Source organism: Leucoraja erinacea, chromosome 17, assembly GCF_028641065.1.
Source record: "Leucoraja erinacea ecotype New England chromosome 17, Leri_hhj_1, whole genome shotgun sequence".
NCBI classification, from domain to species: Eukaryota; Metazoa; Chordata; class Chondrichthyes; order Rajiformes; family Rajidae; genus Leucoraja; species Leucoraja erinaceus.
The window spans coordinates 13,316,017-13,329,880 of record NC_073393.1 but is presented as its reverse complement, the minus strand read 5'-3'; the positions used below and the strand labels follow the sequence as shown (position 1 = coordinate 13,329,880).

Below are 13,864 nucleotides of genomic sequence, written 5' to 3'. Positions count from 1 at the left end.
CATATCCCTTCAAACCTGCCCTATCCATGTACCTGTCTAACTGTTTCTTAAATGTTGGGATAGTCTCTAGCTCAACTACGTCTTCTGGCAGCTTCTTCCATACACCCACCACCTTTGTATGGAAAATGTTACCCCCCTCAGATTCCTATTAAATCTCTTCCCTTTCACCTTAAACGTATGTCCTCTGATCCTTGATTCACCTACTCTGGGCAAGAGACTCTATGGATCTACTCGATCTATTCCCCTCTTGTGTGGGTACATTGATACAATGAACGATAAAAGATTTCTTAGTGAGGGCCGCCTTTTGTAATAAATCCACTGTCCTTTAGAGTTTTGAATGTCTGATGGGCAAGCATCTGTTGGCAAACACCATTTGGTGTTCTCCTCGTGACACTGACAGTCACTTGGAGAGCAGGCTTGGGAGGGAAGCAGTTGTGCCCTTATTTGGCTCATAGAATTATGTCTTTAGTATTGCAGTGACAATTGATTACTTTTTATTTTTAACGATACAAAAGTGAAGGTTCCTTTAGGGTTAATTTCCTGGCAACTCTTGGTGACATTAACTGGTCAAGTAAATGATTAAAAACTGTGTGTGGGTGACAATCACAGGAGCAACTGTGACGGGAGCAGGGCGGTGGCCACTGGCTGGCCTCACTGACCCGCAGAGTAAATGAGTCAACTCGGCAATCCCAGCACCTCTTGGTTCGATTCGGCTCTGATCCTTGCAGTGGTGGTGAAGGGTGAGAAGGCATGAGAGAATGCCTCGGTCCCACCCAGTAGATGCCTGCAGCCCTGGTAAACCAACCCCTCCCTCTGGTCTCCCAAACATGTGGTGTCCATTAATCAGGTGTTCGTAACTAGGAGAGGACGTGTTAATATCTTTCTTAATCGAGGTGTAGCCAATTCCCTTCCACTATCTGGCCTTGCACTTCACATCACCTTCAATAAATAAAACGTTAATGGTTCTAAAGTTTAATTATCTACTTTTTTACCATCTGTCATTCTTATATCATTTATTCTACCATATCCCCCTAAGAATGAAAATGTGCCTGGGGAGACAGTGGTGGGGCTGAGGGAGAAAAAAAGGACATGGGGAGTTTTTGTGAATACAGTGCAATAAATTCCATTCCGTTGACTAGATGGGTAATTTTAGAAGTGCCCTCTATTTGTCATTTATAATATTTAACTCTTCAATAGACCCATATTTTGATTCGAGAGTTGTGCAGCATCAGGTGTTCAGCAGGGAATTAATTATTTGCCTTGTATGCCAGACAATTTTTGAGAATCTTTAGTCAGTGGGTGGTGAATCTGTGGAATTCGTTGCCACAGAAGGCTGTGGAGCCCGTCAATGGATATTTTTATGGCAGAGATAGATAGATTCTTGATAAGTACAGGCGACAAGAGATATGGGGAGAAGGTCGGAGAATGAGATTAAGAGGGAAAAACAGATCAGCCATGATTGAATGGAGGAGTAAATTTAAATCGGGCCATTTGGCCCATCTGCTCCTATCACTTATCAACCTGTGTCAAGTAATTTTGTCCATTTTTGCTGTCTAAAAAAAAGTTTCCCCCAAAAGATGCACTATTTATTTTGTCTCTAATTTGCAACAATTTATTGTTTAAAATAATGAACAATTTGTGCTAAATGGGCACGCGCACATTCTGTCAAGAGCCTGAATACTTTGCAATTGTTTTTATTGCTCATTATTGTTCCCTCTTTGTGCAGTGCAAAGAAAATAACAATCCATATATTGAATTATTACAAATGATGCCCCAATATTCCTTCCCTAAGGGGTAAAATGTGGATACGTTCCTTTCTTTTGAAGCTAATGGCTTATTGCAAAGTAGTTACAATACTGTGGTGTACAAATTGGTGCTGTTGAATGTTACATGAAAACTGCATTTAAATCTGAAGTATTTACATGTCCTCTCTCTCTTACCTGCAGTCCCCATTCGATGGCTCCCGGCTGGTCTTCCCACCTGTTCCAGCATCACTCGTCGTAGCTTTATTTTATACTGCTTTCCACTTGATTGCTCCAGGAGCAGTTGGCAAATCCATCTTTGTCGGTGGTCTTGGTGGCTATGTCGTTTATGATATGATACATTATTATCTGCATTACGGATCTCCAAAGAAGGGCAGCTACCTCTACGGACTTAAAGCATACCATGTAAAGCATCATTTTGAACATCAAAAATTAGGTACAACAAATTTCTTTTGACACATTTGTTTTAATACTAACATAATTCCAGAACTTGTCATTTATTGCATTTTCCGCCAAACCTCGTGGAAGTTAGTAACCCTAAAATCTTTATTTATATGCTTTACTCTAGTTTGTTAATGCAAACCTCCATTCAGGATTTGAGGCAATGCTCCATGTTTAGTGCTTTCATTGTGTGATGAGCAGGTGGCGATGAGGTGTTGGCCAATACGGCTATATTTTGTTTAGAGCATCAAAGAAAATACCTGCTCTCACTGAAGAGCTAAGACATCATCTGGGTCCCCTGTCCATTGTTCTCATGTCCTGCCACCTCTCTGCCTCCTCCTCCAGCCCCAACCTGCTCTCACTGCCAAAATATCATTAATTCACCAAATTTGAAGCACTGAGATGTAAACACATGTCCCTCACGGGTTGTAGGTACTGGAAAACATTATTTTAGAACCCAGCATTGAATGTGGTGGATTTAGGTGAAACATTCCTGTTTTGTCCAGATAATAATATCTTAATCCCAGTTTTGGATAATTCGATACTCGGTTCATGTGGGGAAAGATTACATGTATGAATCTTTCTCTTAATTTTAGTGCAGGGTTTATTTCCTACCTGTAACAAACTAACCTTAGTCTCGTGGGTGTAATGTTTCTTGTATTGGTATTCCATGCTGTTTTGAGATGGGTAGCCTGTCACTAGTTTAGTATGTATTACTTGAGAGAGAAACCTATTGAGTGAGTTTTTTGAGTAGATATTCCCCAGGCTGGTGTTGCCTGCGATTAAGTTATTTGTTTCATTTATTGCCACGTGTAGCGAGGTACAATTAAAAACATTTGCGTGCTAACCAGTCTATGGAAGACAATACATGATTACAATTGTGTATTTATTTCAAGAGGGCTAGAATACAAAAACAGGGATGTAATGCTGAGAATCCAAGATCACTGGTGAGGCCACATTTGGAGTATTGTGAGCAATTTTGGGCACCATATATGAGGAAGGATGTGCTGGACCCGGAGAATGATCCCAGGAAGAGTGGGTTTACAAGAATGATGCCAGGAATGAGTGGGTTGAGAGTTTGATGGCACTGGGCCTGTACTCGCTGGAGTTTAGTAGAATGAGGGGGGGCCTCATTGAAATGTACAGAATAGTGAAAGTCTTGAATTGAGTGAATGTGGAGAGGATGTTTCCACTAGTGGGAGAGTCTAGGACTGGAAGTCATAGCCTTCGACTTTCCTTTCGGAAGGAGATGAGGAGGAATTTCTTTAGTCAGAGGGTGGTGAATCTGTGGAATTCTTTGCCACAGAAGGCTGTGGATGCCAAGTCAATGGATCATTTTATGGCAGATAGATAAGATAGATTTATTCTTAGTACGGGTGTCAGGGGTTATGGGGGAAAGGCAGGAGAATGGGGTTAAGAGGGAGAGATAGATCAGCCATGAATGAATGATGGAGTAGACTTGATGGACCTAATGGCCTAATTTGCTCCTATCACATGACCTTAATCGAGCCATTCACAGTGTACAGATACACGATGAAGGGAATAATGTTTAGTGAAAGGTAAAGTCCATTTAAAGATAGTCTGAGGGCCTCCAATTACTTAGATATTAGCTCAGGGCAGCTCTCTTGTTGCTGATAGCATACATCTGTGGCCTGTTTGTTTTTTCATCCCTCTGGGATGTGCCTGGCCTGTCAGGTATATCCTCCTACTCTGAATCTGACAACTCACACCTTGTGTCTGGGTTCTTGCTCTCTCACTGCACCCATTGGCCAGATAAATTTGTTAACAGTTTATCCTATGGTAAAGTCAAGACTGTTTATCCCATGGTCACCCCTGTTTAACCCCAGAAACATCCCCTGTGATGCAAAATGAAAGATGTGTTGATGTGATCATCCATGTTCTGACATGAGCAGGGTACAATTTTCATTGCTGTCTGAACTTTAAGTGTGAAAGTCAATGGGGAGTGGTGGGAGAGAGACTCCTTGGGTGTACAGAGGTGGGTAAGGGATTACAAAATTACTTTGTGACCAGCAGCTAGCTTAAAAAAAAATGGGCAATCAATATTTTGAGTGAGGAATAACTTTTGTGAAGAGGTGTTGAGTAATAGGTAAATCTTCTTGGATTTAATCTTGCAATCTGTCATCTTAAACATTATCCTCTGTGCTCCCTTGTGCTGCTAATGTATTCTGGCAAGCACTTCAAAGGTGTTGAGAGTTGTCTGATTTCCACTTCACCCTCGCTAGCAAGTAGCCATTTTGTAGAAACAAGGAACTGCAGATACTGATTATTACACAGAGAAGAGGCAGGACAAGGCATGGCAGGTTATTGGTGGATTTAGTGTCTCAAATGTAGCAATGAATGTCTAATTGGTTGGGATGGGATAGATCATTAGACTACAATGTATGGAGTTTGTACATTCTCCCGGTGACCTGCGTGGGTTTTTCTCCGAGATCTTTGGCTTCCTCCCACACTCCAAAGACATACAAGTTTGTAGGTTAATTGGCTTGGTAGAAATGTAAATTGTCCCTGGCGTGTGTAGGATAGTGTTGATGTGCGGATTGGCCGGTGCCGACTTGGTGGACTTCCGCACTGTATCTCTGAACTAAACTAATCAAAGGTATGAATATTCTGCTTAAATCTGTCAAACCTGGGGAGAAATTCCAATTGAATTGAACAGCTATTAATTGGAATAAATCAATTCATCAAGATTAATAAATGAGTCCATTCCATGAGTTCTCATTCTTCATAGATCAATTGCAAATGTGTCTGTTTTACTACAGCGTCTAATCTGTGTTCCTCTATTTATCTTTTCCCATTTTAGGATTTGGAATTACTAGTAGGCTGTGGGACTACCCATTTAAAACGGTAATTCCAGAAGAAACATTTGAGAAGATTCACTGATATCAACAATCGATCTTCAGATCCACACAATTAATGCCTCATCAATCAGCCAGCCTCTTGAGAATCTATATCCCATACTTCCCTACGTATGGCCAGACTCGTGCCTTCAACCCTCCTCTTCAGCTCCACGTAGGATTTCTTCCTCGTCTGGAAAAGTTAAAAGCTTCACTGCTTTCTGACTCTGTCCAAAATGTTGTACCCCAATCTTTTTCTAACATAAGTGCCTGATCTCAGAGAACCATATTGCCTGTTGATCAATATTTATTAATTAATTGTTAAATATTTTTTTTGGACCTTTGTCTATAAATCTTGTCAAAGCTGTTATGTATTGTGGGGAGTATTAACACTAATGTTTGGGCTTTGAATTTTAAGCAGTTTGTGGTTAGCAAGCACACTGAAAAAGGGAAATAAAAAACCTGCACAAATTAATTATCATGTTTATGCTTAGTGTTAATTCCCATATTAACAGATCTGATGAACAGTGAAAACCGCAATCTAACGTTTTTACTTGTTTTATCGCCTAACGACTCAGAAGTTATCTCTAATTTCCAAACCTCAAAGCTTGCCTGCACAAAGAATTTCCTCTGGGTTTAGTTAAGGTTTTTACAATTATGTCGCTTTATTCCCTCATACGTGGTGTGGATTCCACGTTATTTCCAGTTACGTAAACCCTTAAATGTAGTTGCTCCAGCCCTGCCTTTTTTATGCATTCAAATTACACAGATCACACCAGCACTGTGCATTAATTCCCTTTAAATATGATGCTCCTGGCTACAATGCTTTGAGAGTAGCTGCTTTGTATGCACCCAGTATTTAATAAGAACCTAGGCCATGAAGAATTTGCTCCTTCAACCTTTTAGGGCATTGAATAAATTGTACATTTTCCCTGTTGCAAAACTTTCAACAAAAATGCTGTGAAACACTGAAGCCCTTTATTGTAATTTTGAATCTCTTATCTACAGGTGAGCGATTTGCTTTGCACAAAATAGTTAGGTCATCAGTAGAACCACAGAACAGCAATTGGAAATTTGTATCTCAAGGGTATTGCAGTAAAGTTTGATGGGTAGATGTTTCAACTAACTACTAATGGGGCATATAGATGCCGAAGACATTCTCTGCCCTTTAAGTCTGCTGTCTTGCAACAGAGAGACTTAGCATTTTAACAGTGAATTCTTTTCGATAGCTCAACCCCTTAAATTGTAGTTTCTCTTAACACTTGGATCTTCTATTTTTTTTTTGACACTGATTATATGGTATAAATGTAACCTGAATGGTTTAGTTCCATAACTTTCTGGGACTAAATGCTGGCTTATCGATGCAGATGAAGAAATTTTAATTTCTATTATTTTACTGCAAAATGTTGATTCGTTGTGAATTCTGAAGAGATTCTTTTCAAGGTGAAATGTAACTGTAAATAAAGGTCTGTATATTTTGAAAAAAGTTTTTGTCCAAATTCTCTTCCCAAGCAATGTATTTGCAATTTCTCCAGTTTCAGCATTCTAATAAGGATATAGTTGTTTCACCAAATTTGGGAACTGGATGACGTTACTGTTTCAAGCCTCCCTAGCTGGTGTATCGCCACTTATGCTGGTGGATACCTGTTGATCAAAACACGATAGGATTTTTTTAGTCCAGAGATATTGAAGAATGTATGGCATTATTTTTATACTCTGCTTATACATCAGTTTATCTTGCATATTTTTGTGCAGTGATTTTAGTTTAGAAATTAAATTCATGTTAATCCTTAGAATCAGTGGTACGATTTGAAAGTTTTTTTTTCCCCCCCCCTAACTTGAACCAGAACCCCAGATCTATTGTTTAATATCCTTTCCAAAGGAGTTGCCAGTTTTGGTGACCCTTGTCTGTTAATTGTTTGCAGGACTGTTGAGCCATTAGTTTGGTCGCCACCATTTGATGCACCCAGTATATGAAACACTAATTGAAGAGAAAATTAAACGTTACAATTTAAAACTAACGGTCTGTTCTGCCAACGTAACTCTCTCCTTTCTCAATGCTGAACTTAGGAAATGTTCCTCATGTGGAATGTCATGTAAAATGCAAATCTTAAACCTCTGTCCAATTGGCCATTGCTGAAATGTTTACTAGGCCTGGTGTTTTGAGAAAATTAGAACTTTTTTATTGACAAACAATTATGAACTCGGCAACTGAGGGATATTGTAAAATGGTCTTGCTTGGGGTCGTGTGAAACTACAAGTTATTTTGCAGAGTGGAACATACCCCTTGTACAGCATTGCCCAGGCAGTAGAATCTTGTGTACTGTTAATAGATTTACATCTGAAGCATTGTATCAATTTGCTTTTGATAGACTAAATGTTAATAAATTTCTAGTGTATAAAATGAGCCAATTGGAGATCTATAAAGAATTTTGTTCCAGAATGCGAATTTGTAACCATAAAATTAATATTTGATTTACCGAGCATTCTTTAAGTTGTCAGTTTCCAATTTATTTCTATTTAATAAACTTGCCTTTTCAATTTATAGTGGTAACTGGAAGTTGTAATCTGTGGCTGCCAGTTTTGAGGTTGTATTCAACTTCTGCGGGAGGAGGAGTCAATTGGCCACTGAATAGTTCTGTGTTGATCTTAAAATGAGTATTGAATGTTGTCTTTGTCTCCAGATTTCTCATGAAAAGCTGGGAAGATATGAAGTTGTGTTAATAATTGAATTGCCAATGTATGGAAAGTGAAGGATCACACCACATGTTCCAGACACCTGCACAATCTGGAGGAAACTGGGTGTGCGTTCATAGTCACACAACATGAAAACAGGCCATTCAGCCCTACTTGCCCACTCTGACCAAGAACCCCCTTCTCATCTTGTCACACCTGCCTGCGTTTGACCCATATCCTTCTAAATCTTTCCTATCCATGCACCTGTCCAAATTTTTTTTTAAACCTTGTAATAGTGCCTGCCTCAACTACCACCTCTTGCAACTTGTTTCATACAGCCACTATGTTTAGTGTGGAAAAAGCTATCACTTGGGTTAAATCCTTTCCACCTCAACTTAAACCTGTGTCCTCTGGTTCTTATTCCCCTACTCTGGATAAAGACTGTGCATTTACCTTATCTATTCACCTTCTTGCGTATGGTGTGGACGTCCTAAAGCTGGAGGACAACTTCTATTTGATTGTGCATGGCAGGTTTTGCATTTGTTGAAACGGGGCGGACCACGTGAAGGTTGCAATTTCCCACCCATCTATTCACCTCATGATTTTAAACGCTTCTAAAATCATCCCTCATCCCCCTGTGCTCCAAGGAATAGTCCTAGCCAGCACAGCCTCTTCCTATAGCTCAGGGTCTCGGGTCCTGGCAACATCCTTGTAAATCTTCGCTGCACCCTTTCCAGTTTAGCACCTTTGCAATAACAGGGTGACCAAAACTGAACACAATACTCCAAATGTGATCTCACCAATGCCTTTGTACAATTGTAACATGACCTTCCAACTTCTATGCTCGGCACTCTGAACGCCAATATGCTGAAAGCTGCCGTGACCACCTTATCTACCTGTGGTGCCATTTCAAGGAACTATGTACCTGCACTCCTAGATCTTTCTGCTCTACATTTTCCAGGGCCCTGCCATTCATTCTGAAGGTCCTGCCCTGGTTTGACTACTCAACATGAAATGCATCATACCTACCCGCGTTTAAACTCCATTAACCGTTCCTCAACCCAACTGATCAAGATCCTGCTCCATTTTTTGATAACCAAATAATGATGCTGCATTGGATCCATGATGCTGCTGGGGCTTTTCCTTTTGGAAATATCAAGCTGATATACCAGTGAGTGGAGTATATTGGGGTTGAGTTGGTGAAATCCCTGTGTTACAGGATACATGTGGATTTATCCAGATGGAGCTGCATACTCTCAGATTTGAGGATAAAATGACCTTCAGTTGCTCTGTAACAATGATTTGTTTTCAGTTTTGAACTATACCCCAATTGTTTCCTGCAGTCCATTTGGGATGTTTCCAATAATTTCTTCATGTACAATAGGCAATGCTGTAGTAACTCAGTGGATCAGGCAAGATATCTGGAGAACATGGATTGGCGACATTCCGGATTGGGATTCTTCATGCTAATTTAAGGCCGACCCAAAATGTTGCCTGTCCATGTCCTCGAGTGATGCTGCCTGACCTGCTGAGTTACTCCAGCACTTTCGTTTCCCTTCCAAACTAGCATCTTCAGTTCCTTGTGTCAACATTTAATGTACATTTTGTTTTTCCCTACACAGGTCCAATAACTTTTGCTTGCTCTTGGATTATGGCATGGCGTCTTAAGATGTTTCTTTAAATGTTAGGCACACTTTTTTCAACTTAAATCCAAATGCTGACAAGACTTGATGGCAACATTTGTGGAAAAAAGGGATGGTTATATTGTTGGTCAAACATTTGCTTGCCTGATCCACTGAGTGTTTCCACAGTTGTTTCATTTCACATTTCGGGCATCTTTGTTTTATTACTTTCATATCATAGAACATGAAAGAGTGCAGCACAAAAGCAGGCCCTTCAGCCCACAATGTCCGTGCTAAACATGATGCCAAGACCATTACTTATCTACCTGCACATAACCTTAATCCCATCATATGTCCATATACCTATCCAAAAGTCTTTTAAATGCCATTTTCGTATCTGCTTCCCTGACAGCAAAGTGACAGTGTGGCAGCAAAAAATACTTGTCCCGCGTATCACCTTTAAACTTTACCCCCGTCAGCTTAAAGCTATGCCCTCTAGTATTTGATTTTGCCATTCTGGGTTCTAACGATCTACCCTATGCTTGTTATTTTATTGTATTCTATCAGGTCTCCCTGCAACCACAGGGATTCCACAGAAAACAATCCAAGTCTATCCAACCTCTCCCTGTAGCTGATGTCCCCTGTTCCAGGCATCATTCTGGTAACGTTGCCTATTTCCTTCGCTCCTAGATGCTCCTAGATGCTGCTGCACCCGCTGAGTTTCCCCAGCAATTTTGTGTACCTTTGATTTTCCAGCATCTGCAGTTCCTTCTTGAACATTCTGGTAAACCACCTCTGCACCTTTCCAAAGTCTCCACATCCTTCCTGTAATGAGGCAACCAGGACACACAATGCTTAAAATGCAGTCTAACCAAAGTATTATAAAGCTGCCTTTGTCCTGGAGTCTTGTTTCCAGATTCAATGCTTGGAACTGCCCCCCCTCCCCTATCCTTATTTGATGACAACAGGAGTGGGCTGTTTGAACCCATTCATTTTCAGCTTGGCTACTCTACCTTTCAACACTCTGAGTACACTTCCATTGGCTTGGTAAAATTGTAAATTGTCCCTAGTGTGTGTAGGATAGCGTTAACATGCATGAGTCGCTGGTTGGTGGGCAGAAGGGCCCGTTTCCACGCTGTATCTCTAAACCAAACTATGGTTCAGGCTATTAAAGTGTAAAACGTGTTTCTGCTCAACTTGGCCCTGTGTGACATTAAGCAAAGTAAATCCTGACCCAGGCCTATAAAATATACTTGCAGCTGCCACCATTGGATTTTAACAATAAAGTGGCATGGAGACCTTTTCTATCCAGTGCTTTTAGCACGATATCTCCTGCGATGAGAGGGAGTGCTGTCGTACAAGTGACTAACTGCTGGGAATTTGATGTCCCATAAATGCTGCAGCAAGCACTTGCCCAATCCTGACTGAGTGTTTCTCTTTTTTTAAGTTTGTGTTGTTCTGAAAACCTAAAGTGAACTCGGTACAGTCATGTGGTGGAGAAAATAGTGCACAGACATTGGCACAAGTTGATGCACAAGCATTGGGTGTGCATGAATGGAGGGAGAATTATTTTCTAAATGGGCTAATGAAGGATTAGTGTAAACAAGTGGTTGATGGTTAGCACTGACTCGGTGGGCTGAAGGGCCTGTTTCTGAGCAGCATGACGAAGATGTATTTCTCCCAAACCATCAACGACGTCATTCAACACATTCACGTACATATAGGGTGATTTCACCAAAGGTCAAATGAGCGTAGATCCCCCCTCACGTGACCGAAAAATTTAACTGGAGGACATATGTCACTTCGGTACATGTTAGTGAATGAGGAAACACGCACTTTCACACCCGTTAAAAACATGGAAAACGGCTGATTTTTGAGCTGAAAATTTTCTGTGCTAGTCGGGGTGACCGTGAAGCAGTTAGGGCAGGGTTGCCGTGGGGATGTCACCTGGAATTATTGCGTTTGCTCGCTGAATTTCATCAAAAGTAAGGCATTATTAACTTACTTTTGATGAAATTCAGCGAGCAAACGCGATAATTCCCGATATTTTGGACCTTTCAATCTCCACGGCAAATGTCTGCTAAGCACTTCCGCTGTTTTTCCACCTTTCTACGCTCATTTGACCTTTGGTGAAATCACCCTATAGAAACAAAGAACCACAGATGCTGGTTTGTACTAGAGGCACAAAGTGGCTAGAGGAACTCTGCGGGTCAAGAAACATCTCTGGGGAGAAAGGAGTGGTGGCATTGCGGGTCGGGAAACTTCCTCGGACTTTCTTACAAGTCTGAAGAAGGGTTCTGAGCCAAATTGCCACCATTTCCCCCCCCCCCCCCCCCCCCCCCCCCCCCCCCTGCCTGGTGCTGCTGCCTGAACCGCTGAGTCACTCCAGGACTTTCTGTAAACATTTGCGTTCATAACCAAAACTTCAAGGATATTCCCGACAAGAAAAATCAAGGCTATTTTTCTTAAATTATTTGCACCCATTTGGGGGCAGATAATCCCAGAGGGACGACCACTGGGACTAAGGTGCGTGTTAGTGTATCTCGTGGTGCACATTGTTCAGGCAGAAACATCTGACGTGAGCTCTTGGTCTCCTGTGATTCGATTTATGCTCGTGTTTGTGTCCCCAAAGAAATGTGTTTTTGTAGAAATGTATTTTCCTCTTGCATGTTCCTGAGGCATGTGTTTAAGATCTGCGCTTATTTTTCCTCTATTCTGCTTTGAATTTGGAGCATGGTGCTATTTTGTTGACATTTCCTAGTCCTGTACAGTGTACACGCTTCCTTGCATTTAGCAAACTAACCCATGGGGTCGGTCATGTTTTCTTTCGAGGAAAGATGATAATTCGCAGTGGGTGCCATGATGTCATTGAGTAAACAAGATGACAGCCATCAAAATGTTTGTTTGAGAGAGGTGGGAAGGGGATGATGTTTGATAAGGTTAGGTTACCAAGGAGACTAATTATACTGTCAACATTCGCACTCCCTTTCAGCACCATCTGAGCCACCATGATGTGGTGTTTTGCACAATGCAAACAAATCAGTGCGGCATACAGTAGAGTCTATATCACATCAGCAGTGTTAGACCATTAAAGGTTTCTGATAGATTTGTCCAGTTTTCAAGGTTCACGTTTGTGTGCTTATGACTACCATTCCTAAACTTAGGATTGAGGGTCTTTTTACAGCAATATATGGCATAATTGAGGGGAATTGACTGCCTTGAATAGATGTGGAAAGGATGTTTCCATCGGTGGGAGAGTCTAGGACCAGGGGGCACAGCCTCTGAATAAAAGGATGTACCTTTAGAAGGGAGATGAGGAGGGTGGTGCATCTGTGGAATTCATTGCCACAGACGGCTGTGGAGGTATTTTTAAAGCAGAGATTGACAGATTCTTGATTGGTACAGGTGATAAAGATTCCAAGGAGAAGGCAGGAGAACGGGGATGAGGGAAAGATAGGCCATGATTGAATGGTGGAGGAGACTTAATGGGCCAAATGGTTCCTAAGATTGAGCTTGAAATCCATCAGCTCACAAAGTTGGAGTGCAGACACAGACCCTTTGACCCATCAAGTCTGCGTTGACCATTATCTATCGACTTCCTCTAATCGGAGGGGAAGAACAATGGAGGAGCCGGGGGGGGGGGGGGGGGGGAAGGGAGGAGAGGGAGAAGGGGGGGGGGGGGGGGGGGGGGGGGGGGGAAGTTAATGTTTCAGGTTGAATAATCCTCTGAACTGGGAGAAACATCACAAAAGTTTGTTTTAAATTGCAGAAGGAATGGATAGGACAGAGGAGAAATCTGTGATAGGGTTAGGGCAGGGTTGCCGTGGGGATGTCACCTGGTCCAATGAGGGTAATTAGAGGGTTGTTATGCTTTTTGTCAATGTGGTGTCAATCTTCCTGCCCGACTCTAGACTCCAATACAATCACTATGTTCCTGAGTATCAAGGAAGTCCACAAATTCTCCCTGGAAATAGAATATTTGGAGATGTAGTATCATTGCTAAAATCACTGAACACCAACTCTGGACAACAGGAGCAAGTAGACGTCTCATGGAAATGGCCAGCATTGTGTACGATGCACCCACCCAACCGAACAAACGCTTCCTATGTCACCAGCGGCAATCTACAGATTCTGTGCGCTCCGTGTGGAGTTTGCAAGTCCTCCCACACTCCAAAGAAATGAAAGTAGTAGATTAATTGGTTGCAAATGTCTGTGGTAAGGGGAACATAGAGAAGAAAAAATAGGAATAGGAAGGAATACTTTATTGTCACGTGTGTCTAGGCAGTGAGATTCTTTGCTTGTATACACAATGTATACACAATGTATACACAATGTATACACAATTGGCAGATTGTTGCAAGGGGGGGGGGGGGGGGGGGGGGACAAAAGGGGGAGCCAGCGTGCTTTGTAATTTTGTTAGCGCCGCAGGTGGCTGCTATTTGTATACATTGTGTATACATTGTGTATACATTGTGTATACATTGTGTATACATGCAAAGAATCTCAC

The 13,864-nt window shown here is 41.6% G+C and overlaps 1 protein-coding gene across 1 annotated transcript in view; it reads left to right on the top strand.

The window, feature by feature from the left end:
• The window catches only part of fa2h (fatty acid 2-hydroxylase), a 79,801-nt gene extending 72,258 nt beyond the window's left edge, over positions 1 to 7,543 (top strand). The window contains exons 6-7 of the mRNA XM_055648578.1: positions 1,947 to 2,199; positions 5,026 to 7,543. Of these exons, the coding sequence (XP_055504553.1) occupies positions 1,947 to 2,199; positions 5,026 to 5,105 (333 nt within the window). The 3' untranslated portion in view covers positions 5,106 to 7,543. The remainder of the gene's footprint in view (positions 1 to 1,946; positions 2,200 to 5,025) is intronic.
• Positions 7,544 to 13,864: the final 6,321 nt, after the last annotated feature.